At 38.4% G+C, this 21,612-nt stretch overlaps 1 protein-coding gene across 1 annotated transcript in view; it reads right to left on the reverse strand.

The window, feature by feature from the left end:
- Positions 1 to 21,612, reverse strand: part of EYS (eyes shut homolog) — a 776,683-nt gene that overhangs the window by 26,432 nt on the left and 728,639 nt on the right. The window contains exons 41-44 of the mRNA XM_031052748.2: positions 15,316 to 15,498; positions 7,997 to 8,163; positions 7,668 to 7,812; positions 1,225 to 1,399 (exon numbers count right to left, since the gene is read on the reverse strand). Of these exons, the coding sequence (XP_030908608.2) occupies positions 1,225 to 1,399; positions 7,668 to 7,812; positions 7,997 to 8,163; positions 15,316 to 15,498 (670 nt within the window). The remainder of the gene's footprint in view (positions 1 to 1,224; positions 1,400 to 7,667; positions 7,813 to 7,996; positions 8,164 to 15,315; positions 15,499 to 21,612) is intronic.

Here is a 21,612-nt window from a genome sequence, read left to right on the forward strand (position 1 = left end):
GTCTTTCTGTCTGCAGTGTTTTCAGTCAGTGTCAGATGTTTTAAATCAGCACTTTTGTCTTTTTTAAAAAATATGTAAATACATATAAATAAATGAACACATGTGGAAGCACATGAAGGGAAGCAAGTATAATTAATCTTGGCAGATACTTCCAAAATCGAAAGTGCTCCTAAGCAAAGGTTTTACAGCTGAGTTACAAAGTGTTTGAAAACAAGCTTTATTACAATGGAAGTGTTGACACACAACAGCAATTTGGAACTGCAAATATACTTCTTTCTTGTATGCCTTACAGTCTGGACACTATGATCCATCTGCACTTAGTGATGAGGCGTGAAATACCATACACACATCTGGGCCAGCTGTACTTTCACACCACTTATTATCCTATAGATCAGCTTATATGAACTTACCTAGTTCAATGTATTTCAACATAAGATTCTTATTAATACATTTTGTTTTGATTGAAATGGATTAAGAAGGTCTTATATGGGCAGGCTAGCCAGCAGATCTGGAAAGGCAACCATGAATGAATGCTTGAGTGGCATGAAGGCTGACCATGAAGGTGCATTTGAGAGTTGGGAAAACATCCACAAAAGTCACAACTGGGGGCACAGAGAACTGTATGTATTAACGAGTGACTGAGCATAAGAGAAGGATGCATAGGTGCTAGGTAAGGAAAGTCCTAAGGATTTGAACTGTCTCAGAACTTTCTGATGTTGGGCAGCCAGTGGTTTACTCCAGAAAGAGGTTCTTAGATAAAACCACTATTTTCCAGGAAAAAGAACTCACCTATTTTTATTCCATCAACCATGTTTATATATTAAGGCAGTCAAGCTCTTCTTTTTGCTATTTGTTCTCTGCTAGCTAGGCTTCTCACTAAGTTTTTGAAAAATGTCTTTCTTACCCATCTAGTTCTTTCCATGCATTTTGTCATGAATAGATGCCAGTGACTTCAGTGGAGCAGAACCAGTCCATGGCATTTCTTCAGAAAGTTCCCCAGGAAGTGGCAACACAAAATTCTAATATTTCAGTTTTGATTTTATTAAAGTAAGATTAAAATTCTCTACGTAACTAAAGGAACCTTTCAGCAGTTTTCATAGTTTCCTTTCCCTAATAAGGTGATAGGCTCCTGGAGATGTCTGTTACCAAGCCACTAAACTACCATAGTTATAAGTCTAGAGATCAGTCCATGTTGTAGTCTAAAAAATATATATATATACTTACTAAACAGTAGAGCCACTTTCTATGCATTTCCCACCATTTCTGCATTTTATTAAACTGCATGGGGAATCTTTACATTGTCCAACACTGCGACCAGAATTGGGGTGACCTTCTGGATTTCCAGGTGATTTAAACTCTTGATTCATGCTGGTGCGAACTTGAACATCAAAAATGCAACCTCAAAAGTCAAATGAAAAAATAAATGAAGTTTAATCTAGACACAAGAAGTCAAAAGAACCCAAAGAACCAGACAGCGGACTGAGGAGTGACTAGGTACAATTTTGTGTTTACACATGCATACTCTTGTAAGAATGCTTCTATATAAGATAAAAGTGATAGCCCTCCCCCCCCCCCCAAAAAAACAAACTAAAAAAACACCACAAAAAATGACCACATCAGAAAAAACAACAGAAAAGGAGAACAGACTTCAGGAAGTCTGTTTAATGTAAAATATATAAGCATCTAGAGAACACACACATATAATGGAGGTAGGGAACATGGATTTGAAACTCCTTAGGCTGAAAAGGGCCCTTTCAAGGAAAGACAGAAATAGTCCTCTTCTTAAGTGAATGCTTCAGTCCCTACTACCTACAGATCATGTCACACATGATCACATTTTAAAGTAGGCATATGCTACCCCTTTAGACCCTTCATCTCAGAAAACATTTCTAAGGTTTAATGTATACTATTAAGGCAAACACTTCCAGGGCCTGTTACTTGGTCCTGTGAGCAAGTGACTTGATAGTAGTCATTATTATATTACCAAAGTTCTAGAGCAGTATAGCTGCATCCAGGCTGCTGATAGAAAATGGTGCCTAGATTATGTTAAGTCCCTAAATACACCAAAGAATTGTTTGAAAAAAATGATAGTTGTCACAAATCAAATATTTGTAAGGGACCACTGTAAGAATATATTTGCAGAGATGATTGGGTGCCAGTGCCTGGACATCCTATTGATTTGGTAATATATTGGTATCCGAAGTGAAAAGGGGAGCCAAAGCTTCAGAGTGAAGCAGAGGTGCTCCTTACACTCTACCTCCAGGCAGCTTCTGCTTAATCTGTGGGCAAAGACTTTGGAAAGTCCTTGCACTTCCTAGAGACTGCACACAGTGGTTAGTTTTATGGGTCTAACCTAATTCCATAGTATTTCTGAATCATATTTCCAGATTTACATGTTTATTTATGTACAGCAAAGCTGCATATAGTATATCATTTTTGATCAAACCCCATATAACTTTTCAAAATATACCTGAACATCCTATTGATTTAAAGCCACATTTAAAAGTAGTCTTAAGCACTTTTGAAATGCCACCTACATCTATACATAAATATATAAAAATTCAAACTAAATATCACTTTAGTTAAGTCAGTACAGTAATGTGTTTGGAAATACCAATACCTTTCTAAGTCTGATTTACACAATTTAGCTGTGAATTCCCATAGTGCCTGAAATAATGAGAAAGTAGGTATTCAGCAGTGCATGTCAGAGGCTCATTGCTTAATATTAAAATCAAGGAAAGGATATGCTAAGGAGATTGCAAGTAATCATCACACTGTTTTTTTAGAAAGTTTGTGCATGATTCACTGAAATCACATAAGAAAAAGTCTTGCACCTGAAAGACAGAATGAATGTCACATAATTTGTTTCTAACAAGTTAGAAATAATATTTACAGCAAGATAACTATTTTAATTACAGTTAGAACAGTGTTACTAAAAGTAGCTTTCATACGCTTTTTCCATATTACACACATTTTGTGGTTCTGTTTATATGGACAGATAACTCATCAAGCAATTTAAAATAACCTGGTCTGATGATTATTTGCAATCTTAATATTGCTTCTCTGCTTTTAACAATGTTAGTTTTAGGTCTCTCTATGCTCACTAAATCCTAACGTTTCATCTGTTTATCAGTAGCAGATAAAGCATGTTCTGTTCCACCGAGTCTTGCTGGAGTGCTAAGAAAAAGCAGCCTGGAGCTCTTTGTAAACAATGGAAAGCACACTGAGTACCCAAGAACTGGTAAGGTCATAATGGAAAATGAACTGTCATTTGTGTTGATGACTACTTTAACTGTACCAGCAGAACATCTAGGTTAGGAACAATTATTGAGCACTTGTAAACAAAGCATATAGTAGGTACAATAGTATTTTGGCCCAGCTTTATGAATTCAACTGTTTTTCTTTCCTTTAATTTTCTTATTTCTTCTAGTTCTTAGTCAGTGTGATGCAGAGGACTCAGAGAAGCAATTTGAGCCTGTTGTAGCAAGCACTATAAAACCTTCTGCAGAGGGATCAGCTGATGAATGTGCTTTCTTTCTGACCTGAATTCCCTCTGCTCTGCGTGTTCTGGGCCTCTTTTAATGAGAGACTGCCAACTATTCTGAATAGTGGAGAGGTTTTCTGACGCAGCCAAGTCTGTAAGAGGAGCTCAAAAGAAGGTTCTGAATTTGTGAGTTAGACTTGGTTTGATCCCAAAGATCAGAGTTTGATGCAAGTAAGCTGAAACACAAGACAGTGTACTCACAGAGGGTAAACTATCTTTTTATTTGGAATCTTTTGTCTAGTGACTCCTTAGACCATACTTAGAGCTTTCTGCCAACTACTTTTTTTTTCACTCTCGATTTAATCTATGGCTTTCACCCCAGGCTAGCAGATCTCTCAAACCACCAAAGAGCTACCAAAAATGGATCAAGGAAACTTCGGAGATTATAATAGAAAATACAACTTTATTACTCAGCCTTATGTTGTTGTTGGTTTTTTTTTTCTCCTCATATATACTTATCACATAAAGAATTTTTTGCAAAAATTTCTCACTAGTCTCCCTTACCTGCTTGTAAGTGCTTGGCACTAGTTTGACTATAAAATACACAAAGCAGTCATTTTCAAAATGTACTAAAAATGCAGCAAATTACAGAAATAGATATCCTAAATTTACACATTTTTAGAATTCTACCTGTACAGAAGTGCTTTGTATTTTCCCTGTTTTAATTCAAGGTTTATGAGTAGTGTGGTACTTGTCCAATAGAGAAGTGCCCCACAGTGACCACCCAGTGCTGCTCTGAGCTGTAAGCCAAACACCTACAGGTCCTGTATGGATCATACCAAACTGTGATGCAAGAGGCAACACTGATTAAAAATTGCTTCAGAAATCACTTTCCTTCTGGGACACCTGTGATGCAGAAACATAAAGAAAAGTAGTCTTTGCCCTGGCAAGCTTGAAATATATTCCATTTTATTATGAATATAAACTTTGACCACAAAGCTATATTTGTATCTATTTGGAACATCACTGAGTTCTGGGTTTACTTTAAAAAGTGATTTCAGTAGCTGGAATTTCATTTACTTCTTTGAAAAATCATTTCTGTGAAAAGGTGGCTCTCTCAGTGTGAAAAAGGTTCCTCAAAAAATCAGCTTAATGGTAAGAACTTCTTTTGACTCTTTACTCCTTCATTTAATACTATTTGCTGTGAAACAGCAGATTGCTTCTATAGCCATACTTAATCCTATTTACAAGACTACAGGATCAAGCAGTTACTCCTGCTTCCCTGTTCTGCACTTCTTTCTGGCTAAAAACAGCATCATGCCACCAGGGATGGCATGTTTCATGCCTTACCATGAAACATTAGACGTTTGTCTCTTTTTCTGCCTGCCACCAGATTTCTCTCTGCCTGTTCCAGCTATGTGAAGTCTGGAAGCAGCTGTAACTTCTGACTTTTTCTAAATAACAGCCTATCTCATTTTGTGTAGGCGAGTCATAGAGCTGAGTTGTGCAGACCTGAACAGAAGGCAGTTGCTTTTATACTGTGTTTCAAATTGTCCATAATGAGCAGGCTGAGTCTGTCTGGCCACAAGACTTGCAGCTACCTAAAACCTACAATGACTTTTTAGAGATGAGGCAGTCTGATCTGCTACACACCTCAGTAAACTCTCGAAGGTCCTTTAGTTGCACTGTTATAGATCAATAAGGAAAAGCTGGACACTTAAACTATACTACCATGTTAACATTACAAAAGGCACATATAAGCCCAGAAAGAGCTGCAAATTCAGATGAAGCTCAAAGTTAACAGCACCTCAAACTCCACATGAATTTGGCTTCATCAGAGCTCTACCATTACATGCTAATGTTAGCGATAACCAACAGGAATCTGGTACTTCACTTTAACCAGTTTTACAGTTTTTTGACAGTTTTACAGGTTCCTCTTGTTGCAACTGTGTTGCAATGGCCAAATTTCTACCAATGCAGTTTATCCCAGAGGCTGAAGGAAGTTTTCTAAATCATTCAAGGTGCCATCAAACATTCTTCAGTCTACCAAAAGAATCTGTAGGTGCCAATGCAAGAATTTCCTAAACATTAAACTCCCAACCTTTTTCTTATTAAATTACAGTTTATTAAGGACATTTCTTTTCAGTTTCTCCTCCCCCACAGAAATTCCTTGAGCAACAACTGCTAAAGGCATGCAGGTAGGAAAGGAAATGGTCTGAAACAGTAGCTGTACACAATAAAAGTCCTAAATGATTGCACAGTGACACTGGGGACAGTTAGTCTGCAGCAGCAAGGCTGACCTCAATGTTTCTTGACCTAACAGTGATTGCTTACAAAAGGAAAGGTACACTCTGGTATTAGAAGCAAAATGGTTTTAATAAATCTTGTCTTTAAAAGCAGCCAACAGCAGCTATCCAAAAGCCTGAGTAGTTTAATCAACAATGTGCTAGATAAATTAATCTTGGCTGCCACTTTCAGAGTTTTTCTGCTGGCCCCCTATAGCTGTAGATTGGCTGAAGTAAAATGTTTTTATATTAGTGGTATTGCAGTTCCCACTCTAGAGAAGGGCTATGGAGGTTTATTTCTGATCATGAGGATCCTGAGAGCTGAAACTGGGGAGGTTATTTCTGAGCTAGAAGAACAAATGAGGTGCTGACCACACCTGAAAATGTCATGAGAAATAGGTCATAGGGAAGTTCAGCTGCCTTGAAAGTCAAAATGCTCTAGAGAATAGACGCAAGCTGCTGCTGCGAAGTGAAGCATGGAATGAATTAGCAAATGTAATCGACTTAATACTGTGAATGGTAGGGGCAAAGGGACAACTGTGTATGTTCTACACATTTGACAAAATTTTGGGGTAGAGATTTCTTTTTAAACAGTAAGAAAAAATAAAAAAAAATAGGGTGCTAACTAACAGTACATGAACTTTAAACTACTTTTCATTTTTTGGGAGAATTCTCATCTTGCATTTGTAGACATTTGGCTATCACAGTACAGTTGCAACATGAGGAACCCGTAAAACTAGCAAAATATTTGCTGTTGAAGTGAAGCAAAAGATTCCTGTTGGTCACTACTAACATTAGCATGTCTATTAAAAAAGCCAGAAGTATTTCAGAAATATTGACAGTATTAAAATACTTGCTTTCATGATATGCCAGTTTGAAAGCTGTCAAGAAGCAATGAAAATTATAGCTATGCAAACCATAATTCCTGAAAAGATTGAGGCAGATGACATGTAAATTCATATGTCTTTTTGAGTGAAAAGTTAACTACAGGAAAAGAAATTGATATTGGGGAAATTTCTGTGTAAGAACAAAAAGTAAGGTGGTGGCTGGAAAAGCAGCAGTTACATGGTCTTAGTGGAAATGGAGTGAAGCAGTGTATGAAAGTGAATTTTATTGTTATGCTTGCCTTTCATAATGTGCCCCAATTTTATAACTGAGAACTCCAACTTTGTTCTGTTATAGCAAAATGTTTTCTTTTAATTTAAAAGTCTTTCCAGTCCTTAAAATAAGTAGAAGTTTACCTCACAAATATTAAGCACATTATTCCTATGGAAGTAAGGAATGCAGATACAGAAGTGTTATGAGCAAATACTTTACTTCATTGCTAAGCTGGTAGGAGCTGAATTAAGAGTTTTACAGAGCTTCAGTTATCAGTTTTGTGGTAGGATTAATTATTTGTCAGATAAATAGCTGAAGTACAGCTAACAGGAATTACTTAGGTCCTGTCTAGAGATGTAGGTCATGATGTCAGGGAAAAAAATCAGATTTCATGATGTTTTATCAGAAAGAATCTTCTAGCATGAAAGCTGTTACCCAGACCAGCACTGCCAGTAACAATGGACAGAGTGAGCTGGGAGAAAAAATTCGACTGCGGAGAAAGGAAGTCCTTTTGGACTGATGCTGCACAACAGTGGCAGATAAGGAAAAATATAATGGTAAAGTTCTATTTTTATCAGAAATTTAAAGTATTAAAAATATTTAGCAAAACATCTCATTGCATAATGTTTCTTAGTTATCATAGTGAAATAATGAAAAAGCCACAGGAATTTGCTTGGCTGAGCAGGGACGTCCTAGTTTGTTTCCTTACAAGAAAGAGATTTTAGATCTCTGTTTCATAGGCAGCTGAAACGATTTAAAGCATGTTTTATAAGGAATTGAAAACAGTAGATAATGTTTACCTTGAAAGCCGTTCTTAAATCTGGATCCCTTTGGCAGGAGTTCTGGAGCATACTCACGATAGCCTCCTAAATAAAACTGGCTGAAAACATTGAGTCCAACCAGTCTCCCAGGAGAAGTGACAGTTTTATTCTTCTGATCATTCACCTTTCAATGAAACATTTATATTCGTTACAACAAAATATTTTACCATATTTAGGAACTCCCAGTGAAGATGGTCCTCTAAACTTAACAGGGAAACACAAAAGTAATTTTTAAACTTTCCGTATAAAATGTGAATAAAGAGAACCTGTTAATCTAAACTATTCTTCTAAAGAAAACAATTCCTTACCTTTAGCCAGCCTTTTTGAAGATATCTGCCAAGATGGATGACATGAATATTGAGTGTCAGATCAAGTGGTTTGCTAATGATTGTTGCTGTGCCAGAACCTAGATTATAACTATATACTACTCTGCCATTACGGAGGCCTAACTCCAAGAAATCATCTCCATTGAGACCTGAAAAGACAAATATAGAATAACTGCATATTCCAGTCTTTACTGAATACTGATGAAGAAAACATTCTTCAAATGCACCAAAAATATATCAGTTTAGAAAAATTCTAGCCATCAAGGTTTTATGTTCTGTATATATATTTAATATTCTCTGTTTAACTTGTAATACTCTTTCCAGAATTCTTGTAGACTTAAAATAGAAACTGTGGAGATTTTGAATATTTAGTATTTTTGGAGGCCTTTTTTTCGCACTATAGTAATCAGTGACAACCACAAAGTCTATCTGTTGTTGTGTCTGTTGGATTTAGCAGTCACTGCTGTTCCCCCTGCAACGTGAATAAATACTTAACTTTCTCCAAAATCTTTAAAAAAAGCAAACTGAAATTCCAAATCACATGTGAGAATAGTAAATTATTTAATTCTACTCCACTATGCTTTTAGCTTTCATGGTAGGTACTTTAATAGACAAAAACCTTGAGGACTTTCTACAGGCAACTGGAAGTAGCCTCGCAACTACATGCCTTAGTCCTCATGGGGGATTTTAACTACCCTGATATTTGCTGGAAGACTCACACAGCCAATCATTCACAGTCTAGGAGGTTCCTCCAGTGCACTGATGGTAACTTCTTAATGCAAATGGTGGACAAACCAACTAGGAGAGGAGTGCTGCTAGATTTAGTACTCACCAACAAGGAGGGTTTGGTTGAAGTGGTGGTGGTCAATGGCAGCCTTGGCTGCAGTGACCATGAGATGGTGGAGTTTAGGATCCTGTGTGGGAGGAACAGAATACCTAGCAAGGCCACAGTTCTGGATTTCTGAAGGGCCAACTTTGGCCTATTCAATCAACTGCTAAGGGAAGTCCCATGGGAAAGGGTACTAGGCGGTAAAGGGGCTCATGATAGTTGGTCAGCATTCAAGGACCACTTCTTCCAAGCTCAGGATCAGAGCATCCCAATGGGTAGGAAATCAAGTAAGGGATCTAGGAGACCAGCGTGGTTAAACAAGGAGCTGCTGGGCAAACTCAAGTGGAAAAGGAGAATCTATGGATTATGGAAAGAGGGGCTGGCCACTTGGGAGGAATATAGGACAGTTGTTAGAGGATGTAGGGAGGCAATTAGGACAACTAAGGCCTCCTTGGAAATAAATCTTGCTAGTCGGATTAAGGACAATAGAAAGGGCTTCTTCAAATACATAGCAAATAAAACTAACACAAGAGGCAATATAGGCCCGCTGTTGAACGAGGTGGGTGCCCTGGAGACAGAGGATATAAAGAAGGCAGAAGTGCTGAATGCTTTCTTTGCCTCTGTCTTTACTCCTGCAGACTCTCCCCAGGGGCACCAGATTCCTGTAGCCCCAGAAGGAGTCACGACAAAGGAGGAGTTTGCTTTGGTAGATGAGGATTGGGTTAGGGATCAGCTATGCAATCTGGACATCTATAAATCAATGGGTCCGGATGGAATGCACCCACGGGTCCTGAGGGAGCTGACGGAGGTAATTGCTAGGCCACTCTCCATAATCTTTGGTAAATAGTGGGAAATGGGAGAGGTGCCTGAGGACTGGAAGATGGCAAATGTCACACCAGTCTATAAGAAAGGCAAGAAGGAGGACCCGGGTAATTATAGACTGGTCAGCCTTACCTCCGTCCCTGGAAAGGTGATGGAACAACTTATTCTTGACTCCATCTCTAGGCATATCAAGGATGAGGGGGTTATTAAGAACAGCCAACATGGTTTTATGAGGGGGAAGTCATGTTTGACCAACCTTATAGCCTTCTATGAGGAAGTGACTAGGTGGAGGGATGATGGTAGAGTGGTAGATGTGGTTTTTCTTGATTTCAGTAAGGCATTTGATACTGTCTCCCACAGCATTCTCATAGATAAGCTAAGAAAGTGTGGGCTTGACGATCAGGTAGTGAGTTGGATCAAGAACTGGTTGAAAGGAAGAAGGCAGAGAGTTGTGGTCAGTGGGGCAGAATCTAGCTGGAGGTCTGTGACTAGTGGAGTCCCTCAGGGGTCAGTGCTGGGACCAGTGCTGTTTAATATTTTCATCAACGACCTGGATGAGGGAACTGAGTGTACCCTCAGCAAGTTCGCTGATGACACTAAACTGGGAGGAGTGGCTGACACACCAGAAGGCTGTGTTGCCATTCAGCGAGACCTGGACAGGCTGGAGACTTGGGCGGGGAGAAACTTGATGAAATTCAACAAGGGAAAATGTAGAGTCTTGCATGTGGGGAAGAACAACCCCATGTACAAGTACAGGTTGGGGGTTGACCTGCTGGAAAGTAGTGAAGGGGAAAGGAACCTGGGGGTCCTGGTGGATAGGATGACCATGAGCCAGCAATGTGCCCTTGTGGCCAAGAAGGCAAATGGCATCCTAGGATGCATTAGAAAGGGTGTGGTTAGTAGGGCAAGAGAGGTTCTCCTCCCCCTCTACTCTGCCTTGGTGAGGTCGCATCTGGAATATTGTGTCCATTTCTGGGCCCCCCAGTTCAAGAAGGACAGGGAATTGCTTGAAAGAGTCCAGCGCAGAGCCACAAAGATGATGAAGGGAGTGGAACACCTCCCTTATGAGGAGAGGCTGAGGGAGCTGGGTCTCTTTAGCTTGGAGAAGAGGAGACTGAGGGGTGACCTCATCAATGTTTACAAATATGTAAAGGGTGGGTGTCAGGATGATGGAGCTAGGCTTTTTCAGTGATATCCAGTGATAGGACAAGGGGCAATGAGTGTAAACTGGAGCATAGGAGGTTCCACATTAACATCAGGAAGAACTTCTTTACTGTGAGAGTGACAGAGCACTGGAACAGGTTGCCCAGGGGGGTTGTGGAGTCTCCTGTGTTGGAGATATTCAAGGCCCGCCTGGACAAGTTCCTGTGTGATGTACTCTAGGTTACCCTGCTCTTGCAGGGGGGTTGGACTAGATGATCTTTTGAGGTCCCTTCCAACCCTCGGGATTCTGTGATTCTGTGACACCTGCTGCAGTGAGGTAAGGAACCAACAACGATATGGACCTGAAGCTCTAGCAGCTTCTATCAAGCTTGGACAGTTGCCCTTGACTCAAGAATGCTGGAGACTTTATTGCAGCTGCCCCCACCTAGAATATTTGTTACTGAAGTTTCTCTGGTCAGAAAAGCCATAGGATTTAATTCTCTGAAGTCTTCTTAAACTTTCAGGTTAGAACTTGTTAATTTGCAAACACATAGTAAATAGTTTAAATTCTTTACATTTAGGACTACATGCTGTAAGTGTAGTCTGTGTTTTTCAGGTACCATAGTATAAAATCTCACTTGAAAGATCTCACTAGAAAGTCTAAAAAAAAAGCCTGTGAATAAAAGTTGAATTCTTGGACCCATTCCTGGTCACCCAGATAAATGGATTTTAAGGCCAGTATCTTCGAAGAGAATTTGATCCCTCTTCTCATGTAGGCACAAGTGGAACCACTATTATTAGGTCATGTTAAAGAAAACATAATCACCTGGTTTCTTTTTACAAACCCTACCCTTTCTTTTGCACATACTCTTAGTATGGTAAAAGAACTGGGATACAAACAGTGGTAAAAGGAAAGAAAGTTCCCAATCTTGGATTAGGGTGTCCTGAATTGAAATTGAAAGCCATCAGTTTCTTTTTACAACTCTCCTGTGAATTCAAGAAATTTGGTGCTCAATTTCATGCCAGTAAACTGTGTTTTATTGGATATTTGCTTGTTTTCCTAAGACTCTTTCGTTTTGTATTTGGTTTAGTGAAGGTCTCTTCCTATTCTTGCCGTGTCATATGGTGGTCCTCGTATCATATGTGTCTGATGCCCCTGCTCCTAGTGCATGGGGAATTTGCTTCATTTGCAAAAGATAAAGTGGGCTGGCTTTTCCCCACAAGAAGCAATGATACTTATATCTCGTTCTCCCACTGAAGCTCTGCATACTGCTGTTTCATGTCCAAAATTTCTATATTCCACTTATTTCACATGCCCTAAATGATCATGCTGCGCTAGCAATGCACAGGTACAACACCACAGTACTCTGCTTTTTTTATACAGAAGTTTGATTTTTCTATACAGTTACTATTTTGATGCACCATGAATTATACAAAAAGAAAAGCTCGTTCCGGAGAATTTGAATACACAGACTCTGTAGAAAATGTTCAATTACATTTAGTTGAATATAGCACAAACACTGCTCATTTTTATTACAGTGATTTGTTAATGACTGAATGAAACCCCATTGCTTTCAATTACACTGGCAGGCTATGAATGAACAACTTCCAAATTGAAAATAGCATTTTTTTTTAAATTGTTACCAAAGTTTCTATTTTCAGCAGTGTCCACAAAGTACTTGCATGTTTTGGCCTGCAAAACTAGGGGAGGCACATTAAAGACAAAGTGTTATTTAAAATGATGTCTGGATTTTTAAAGAGCTTTCTTGGAAATCAAGTGCATAAAAGAAATGCAACAGTGTCAGTGTTCCACAAAATCGACCTGATGGTGAAGGTAAGGTTAATTAGTAGTCTGCATAAACGAGACAGCATTTCACTGGTTGGCTTTGATTCTTTCAACGTGCTCCTTGTCTGTACCAAGAATGGAAAGGAAAACAGATTCTCGAGTAGGCTTCAAAGAAATAAGGCTATCTTAAATTCCCATTCTTTTTGTTGATTTCTGACTTATTTTGGGATTCAAACCCAGCTGATTTTTGCTTCTACATTAGTCTTATAAAGGCATAATTTTATTAACTTAGTTTTTCTTACACTAATATAACTGCAAATAGAATCAGATCCAGATCCAAAATGTTTTAACATTTTATGCTTTCAAGGTTGTAACTTAAATTGCTTCAATACCTTAGCTACGAAAACCAATGGTGGTTATTTGGTATACACTAATAAATGGACTTCAGGGAGGAAATACTTACTGCTTTTTCTGCTTTTGTATCTGTTATTAGTTCTGTTACTAAAGTTTCTCTGGTCAGGACAGCTTTAATTCCCTGAAGTCTTCCTAAATTTTCAGTTTACAAGTAGTTCATTTGAAAATATGAAGTAAATAACTGCTTTAAAATTAGCACTACATATGCTATCATTGGCAGAAATCCTTAGAAATAAATGTTTAGGGTTTTTTTGGGGGAAACACACACAAACAACCACAATATCTTTTCATTTCAAGAGGGCAGCAAATGCAACTTGGAATTACTTGTTTCAAACTATTTTTTAATGTACAATATTTAAACCCTGCAGCTGTTGACAGAGCACACTTTTATACATACCAGTTTGAAGTGTCCTGCAACATAGGGATATAGTAAACATAATTTAAAAATAATGTACACTGAGAACAAATGTTTGGTGTGTATAAATAATTTCAGGTGGGTTTGCTTTTACTTTAATATTATTATTCCCACTTCTAGAATAATTGCCACTTACAGAAGCCTAATGTTACATAAACTTAACAGCTATTTACATAAGCTTAACATATGTTAGGGCCCACCTTCACTTCTTCACTACAGTCCGCTCTTCCCCACCCCTAACACCAAGTGGGGTGTGGGATGGGGGTCTGTGGTCAGTACACAGTTTCTCTCTGGTGCTTCTTCCTCCCCACACCTTTGCTCTGCTCAAGAGTATTGCTAGTCTGATGGCTGTGAGAAGTTTGGTTTTAAGTGAGATATCAGAACAAGTATGACTTCCGATTTAGAAGCTTTGTGGGTGGAAGAGGAAGATCTTACACATCTCTGTATTAGACAACATTTGATAGAAATTCACCAGAGGTTATCCGTGACATCTGTGTCTGTGGTTTAGGCAGATATGGTGAGGGAGGGGAATCAGGTAGGATACTGCAAAAGAATGCTTGCTATAAGAAATTAAATGGAGAAAAGGGAAAATGAAAACAGAACATTAAAAATACTTCCTTACGACAAGATCAGAGGCTGTGCAAATCTGCATGCTTCTCATGGTGAGAACATTATTGTCAGAACAACAGCATCTCCACTTGGTCAAATGAGCAAAGTTCATTTGGTAAGAAATACTGCTTTCTGGTAATTGAAACAGGGGTTACTCAGTCTCCCCAGCTATTTAAACTAAGGAGAAAATAAACCTGTGATTTACTAGGCATCTCATTGTTTTTCAGCCTTGCTGACAGTGGGTGCTGTGCTACCTACCCATCATTTGACATGATGCTGAAGAAATGTGTTACTACTCTATGGCAGTGTTCACAAAAATTTACATGAAAGTAATAAAGATCCAGGTTTCTGCCGGACAACTGTATAATAAGTCCAGAATGCTAGTATTCTGGTTGATAAAAATGATATCAGTAAGAACTGATTTTCACTGTTTTGTGGTTGCAAGACCTACATTTCACATGACTTTGACACTGCAAGGTACACTCTGCATACAGGTCTTTTTGAGACAAACTTTAGTGCAATGTATTGTTAAAATCTTAGTACAGATATAAGTAGATTTATATAACCTGCTTCTTATCTGTGTTAATCACAGCAAGTTGGATACTTTGCAACACAGACTGTATCACAACTTACTGATAGCTAGCTTGGGTTAACCTGCATTGAGTGACTTCAAGGGTTACAGTCTGCTATTTTATGTAAATAGCAGAGTCCAGTTCTGTCTGGCACAGGGTTGGATTTCAGTGTTGAGGGTCCTGTGGGCCCTGGAAGTGCAGCCCTGTCACAACAGCAGCAATTCATGGTTACTTCTGCGGCTGTTGTTTGAGAACACAGGAAGAAGAAATGAAGGGTGACTGTGGCACATTGGATGGATGGATTGATTTTCCAATAAAGTATCAGTGGAAGAAGATTTGAGGCAGCACCTCTCAAAACTGCACACCAAATAGATGTAATCAATAATGAAATTTATGTTTATGCCTGAAAAGAGAACTTGAATATTCTGTTTTCCATTTATTTTGTTCAGAAATATGCTGCCTCAAGCATCAGATTAACTGCTGACTTTAATTAATGGAAGAAGTTATACTTCTTAATGAAAAGAAACATTTATACAGCCTGATTGTTTACTGTGTGTTTTTTCAAAAGAGTACAGTATCAAAGAGATTATTTTCCTCCCAATGAAGTTATAGTCTAAAAATAATGAAGAAAAAAACTGTATGTGTTTTTTAAGTACTTGTTTAATGAACTTTTCAAAGCCTGTAAGGATAGGTAATAAAAATAAAGCTTACCTTGACCTTTCTGTCCAGTGAAAAAAATCAGGTTATCTTGTAAAGCTGAGTGGTGATTTGCCAAATGAAATTTCAAGCTGAATTCATAGTAGAAGGTGATATTTGGGATTGTAGAATAAGCCAGGAATGAGGTATAGCCAAAGGCATCTGTGCCACTGAAACTCGGCTGGCTAATATTAATAGCTGGATTAAAAAAATAAATTCAGTGTTAGAGCAAATTCTTTAACATATGTATTTGCAAGTTCTATTTAATAGCCCTTTCAGAGCTTAAAAACTAATGATTAATACTAAGAGTTCATTATATTATAATATTTTACACACATGCAGATATAGTTTGGCTTTCCTCAGAGTGTAATCTTATTTTTTAGCTCTTGTAAACAGGTTTATCTTACAAGCGAATTATTGGCAACCACTGCCATCTCCTGGATTCTATGTTACATTGTTGCAAACAGAAGTACACTGAAATATTTACTCAAAACTCAGGTAGACAAAAGAAAACAGACATTCTTCCATTAAAAGAAATGCCATCTCTGAGGGATGTGTCCCGATGGGTCTAATTATAAGCCTGCAAACCCACACTCCAATTAACATTGTGCCTCAGCTGCACACCACTCTACCAGAGAACTGAAGCATCTTACAACTTTTGTCCTTGATTGTGTTCTGTGTCTGTCAGTCCTATGCCATTCATCATTGCTCTCTTCTGCATTCCCAGTACTGAACAAGTAATGAGGTATGATTTGTCCCATCAACTCACAAACAAATAATGACAAATTATCACATTATATAAATACATTAATATGGTTGGCTAACTTTCCCTGTCTTTGTATACTTTATCAGAGGGGAGAGCACAGAAGTGGGAGGTAAAAAAAAAATAATTATAGTTTGATAACAATCTTAACAAAGAGGAGAAAATAAAGTGACAAAGAAAAGAGAATAATAATTTAATTATCTTTGGATTTTCTGTTATGAGTTAAAATTAATGTTCCTTTCAGTGTTCCCAGCTAATGTATCTTGAATCATAGCTTTACAATACATTGTAAAAAACAAGACAGATGAAAGGGATGGAAAGAGGTGAAGATTTCAGGTTACAGAATTACAATTGCATAATACACCTTTTTGTATTATCATTGACTAACTGTGCACAGTTATCAGCTCAGTGTCTGGTTTTGGATCAGCAGACATAAACACAGGACGATGAGTATAATTTAGTCCTCCTAAATACCAGCTCACATATTTGCAAAGACAGTGTTGAAAAAGGAATGCAAATCACTATTAAGCATTGCATTTTCCAGTCGTCCAAGCTGTGGTGGGCTGCGGTCAGTCCACCACACGTTGGATATGCTGCTGCTTCCTCCTAAGTGGCAGAATTCCTCACACTCTTCCTCTGCTCTAGCATAGGGTCCGTCTCACAGGAAACAGTTCTCTGTGAACTTCTCCAGCATAAGTAAATCTGCATTTGAACTGGATTGGCCCTACAACTGAAACCAGAGGAACACTTCTGATGACTAGTTGCCTGTCAGATGTAGCTCATTCACTACAACCGTTTGATCTCTGCCCTTCAGTCAGTTCTTGACCCAGAGCACCATGTACCCGCTCATCCCACAGTTAGACAACATCTTCAGACTGTGAGGAACAATATCAAAAACCTTACTAAAAATCTTTCCTCACACCCCTTTCTTTGGATTTGAATAACGTTCCAGTCAGCAGAGACCTGCCCAGGCTCCCAAGACCTTTAGTAGACAATCAAGAGAGGCCCTGCTGTAATGTTCGTTAGTTCATTCTGAATTCTGGGAGGAATCCCATCAGGCATCATGGACTTGTAAACATGTAGCTGAAATAACTGATCCCTTACAATTTCAGTGTTCACAAATGGAAAATCACTGTTCCTATACTTGTCCTCCAACTCAGGGGACCAGGCAGCCCAAGGTCTGTGAGTCTTATTAAAAACTGAGGCAGAGAATATAACCCTAACCCTAACCCTAATGCCTATGCTTTTCTTCATCCCTATTAATCAGATGACCATCTTCAACAAGTATCAGTCCAATGTTTTCTTTAGACTTACTCTTGCTATTAACATACTCAAAACGCTCTCTTCTTGTTATCTGACACAATACTAGGCAGTTTCAACTAATTAAGCTTTGGTCTTTTGTGTCTTCTCCTGCATAAATAAACCACAGCTCTGTACTCTTCATGAGAAGCCTGACCTTACTTCCAGAGATCATATGTTTTTTTTCTCTTGAGCTCCATGAGGAGTTCCTTGTTCAGCCAAGCTGGTTTTCTTCCCCACTTGTTCAACTTGCAACACAGTGGAATTGCATGCTCCTGTGTATTTAGTTCACATGTTTTGCTAGTCCTACATTAATGATGTTTTCATTAATAGGCAATCAAATTTCCTTACGGGAAACTCTGGGAAGTGCAAGGAGGAAAAGGTAAGGGGTGTTGGAATTGCAGAGCAGTGCAGTGCCAGCTGAGCTGAGGTGGTAGTAAAAGACTTTTGATGTCTGGAAAACAGCTGTATGAGGAATTAGTGATCCACATAATGGATAATTCAGGTGTATGCCTTCCCCTCCCCAGCTGCAGTAAATACTTATGTTCCTTTTATTTGTCTTGTGGTATCGGTAGTCATGGAGCCATCGGCCCATTAGCTTAGCTTATTTCTAGTAACTTGTACTCCTGATCTGAAATAATAAAAGTGATTTCACTGCCCAAGGATGAAAATATAAATCTGAAAAACTGGTAATACAGCAGTGACATTAATAGCATATGAGTGTGCCTATGTGTGTTTTGTACAATTTTTATGACATTCCTCACTTGGAGGGGAGGGGGAAATTAAAGGCCAGCTAAAAGCAAATGACCCAGAAAATAAATTCTCTTGAACAGGAAGAGCAGCAACCCTGATCAGCATTCCCCAAAGTCTCTTTCCACTGACCAGAAGCCTTGCGATGCAGGTGTTTTTTTTTTGTTTTTTTTTTTTTTTGTTTTTTTATCTGAGGAAATTCCCTTTGGGCATCTGCTGTCACTGAACTGCACTATTTAGTCTGCAGACCCAAACAAGTCTGAAGGTGACATTGTGTGCCAGACATAGCTGCACAGAAGCAATTCACTTGCAGGCTGATTTTCACTCTTCAGAGCTTGGAGCAAGTGACTATTCCCACTTCAGCACTTGGAAATTAATTTTATACATGTGGGGAATACATCCTACAGAAATCCTGCTGGAAATCTTTGCACTGTGATGCATTGCCATAAATGATGCTCAGAAAAGTTTCAAGAAAGATACTTAAAGATTGCTGTGAATGCATGCTGTGGATGGCCCTTTTGTGTATTTATTAAACACAATGTCACAGCGAGGACTCCATTTTAGTGAAACTAAACCACTGAAGTTTTGTTTAAACTACCAGAATTGACACAATAACTCATCTTAGCAATGCACATTCCTTTGAAATACTTCTACTTTAAATTTACCTTTGTGTTACAAAATGCTTGCTCTTGATTCCTGGCTTAACAATATACTTCATCTTATGAACAACAGCTTTCCAGAAGGGCCCAGTTTCTTGTGTAACATAAAATTAAAAGCAAAATCATAATCATAGAATAGTTAGGGTTGGAAAAGACATTAAGATCATCAAGCTTCAACCCCCCTGCCATGGGCAGGAACACCTCACACTAAAACATGTAACTGATACTGTCCAACCTGGCCTTGAACACCACTAAATCAAGAGTTTAGAAGTCAAAGTGTTCATTTCCATTCCTGGTGTATAAACCATTTCTGCATCACTCACATTTAGAAGGCCATGACAACTCTGCAATGCAATTATATCCTGATATTTCCTCTTTAAAATTTTCCTTGCACTCAGATAATTCAAACATACTGGCCTTCTGTATTACAGACCATACCAGTTCCCTGTACCAAACAGGGAATGCTTTCAGTCTGTATCTAGGGCTTAAAAAAAATGAAAAATGAAATAAAGGCTGATTACAGAGATTGCAGAAATTGAACAATCCTTTAATTTTTCAATTCTTGGGGGACAAGAACTGTGTCCTAAACTTCTCATATTTTGGTGAGACACAACAACATAATTTTAATATTTTAATTTCATTGAAACTACTTGACTTTTAACAACAGTGATTTGGACACATTTCTGTTCAAATAATTATAATTAGAGTTCAACTTAATTTCAAAAGAATTGGAGTATGGTGATCTGGACATCTCTCTAATTGTCTGTGCTCAAGTTTTGTCTTTAGATCAAGCAAGCACCATGGATGTTCATTCATTTAAGCCTTAGAGTTTATGAAATTACAAATTTCCCTGGATGACAGGCACTTCAGAGCTAATCTAATCCTCACTTCAATAATGAGTTGTTGCTATGTCTTCCTGACCAACTTCAAAAGCAGAAATATCAAATATATAGGAATTATTTTAACAAGCATTTTCCAGAAAAAAAAATCATAGCACTGTTGGAGAATGCGTATCCTGTATTCATTTGGTCTGAAATGGTGCTATTTGTAAATACTTTCATTCAGCTGTGTGACCCTAAAGACTGCAGGAGACTTATAAGCTGCAAGAAACACAATGCAAGCAACTTGTTACTAAACGAAGTATGAAACAATTTTATCAGAGCAGGGCTTGAATGTTGACTGCTTTCACACAAAGCTACTGAGAAGACAGAGCTCATAACTGGACTCAGTTTAAATGATGTAGATCCCTCTCTGTACAGCTTAAAAAGCCAAAGTCACATTGGAGATTGAGTCAAGTTGCCCATGTAGATACAGTCTCTGTTCCAAACTGTTGCATACTGATGATTTTCATTGCTAAATACTTCCTGTTTTCTATTTTAATAAGTGACTAAATTCTTGTTTCAGGCAACTGCACCCCTTTGGGTTGAAAGTCATCGGGGGCATTTAACTCCTCAAATCAAGAGTTATGTGATAAATGCTTGACCTCACACACACAAAGCAGCACAGACAATGGCAGGTGGTGGAACTCAATTATGACTTTGCCCCATCTGCTCCCAGACCTATCCCAGGAACCATCAGCCACCACAGGTCCATCCCCACAATCCCAGAGGAGCAGAGTCCAAAGGAATGTGGGAACCCAAATTAAGGATTCAGAGGAAGGGACACCCTGTTTGGGCCCCTCCCAGAGGAGACCCAAGAGACCCTCAGCCCTAGTGTCCAGCTGTGACACTCACTATGACAAATTGGCACTGGAGCACCTTTTAAACAGTGGGGTGTAACTGCCATGGAATTGGGGACATATTACGGGATGCAGGTGAAGAACATTTTGGAACAGCACAGAATTTATGGATGTCTAAGGGGGAAAACAAAGGATAGAAGAAGGAGGGAATTAGGTGATTTAGGAGGAATAAGTGTGGGAAAATAGAGGGATACAGGAACAAAAGGGGCATGAAAACAGTTGTCTGGTCAGCATGTTTGTCTGGCTGTGTCCTTCCCCTGATCAGCCCAGCCTGTCCTCTCTTCTAACTTATATTACCATCCCTGGGGCTACTGACCCATTCATTATGTGTTAGCTATGTAGCTTCTTGAAAGAGATTTCCACATTTAATGGTCAACTTGCAGTTATAATAACATGGTCATCTAGTGATAAAAGCAAGAAAAGATGTGTAATGAGAGATAATGTACTTTATTATACATATTTGGAAAAATGGACATGATTTTAGGAAGCTTTTCTTGATGTCTGAAACAAGCATAGGGTAACCAAAATAAGCTCAGAGCTTATTTTGTTTTTATTTTCCCCCACATTTAATAGTGGCATAGATTTATTATCACTTTTTCTTACATTTCTGGGGAGATTGATGTAGTTAGAGTGTCTTCTAACTCTAAACAGATGGTAATTGGAGCTCTGATATGTGCAAGTTCTGTAGCAGAGGGTTATTTTGTGGTTCTGTTCACATCTTATTTTAGCTTTACTTTGTCTTTTGTAAATAATATCTGTTGGCAGGAGCAGCAATGCTGGCTTGAAATCTGCAGATCAATTTGTTATATTTGCTATATTAATTTTATCAAATAATCACTGTAACTTCTTGCACATTTCTTGTTGATGAAGTCCAAGCAGTACTCAATAAGCATTTAGGAGAAACAAGCTTTCCTTCAGTGTTTTAGACATAAAGTAGTATGCACTTGATTACTAAACTTAATAGCAGAGACAACATTTTCACATATCTTAAACAGGAGATGATTGGTTGAAAATCCATGCATCCAGACTTTAAATTTTATGGACCATTTCTTTCTAGCAAGTTTATTATCTGGACCATTCATTTTGTTATAGTAAACAATCAA

This window comes from Melopsittacus undulatus, chromosome 3 (assembly GCF_012275295.1).
Source record: "Melopsittacus undulatus isolate bMelUnd1 chromosome 3, bMelUnd1.mat.Z, whole genome shotgun sequence".
NCBI lineage: Eukaryota > Metazoa > Chordata > Aves > Psittaciformes > Psittaculidae > Melopsittacus > Melopsittacus undulatus.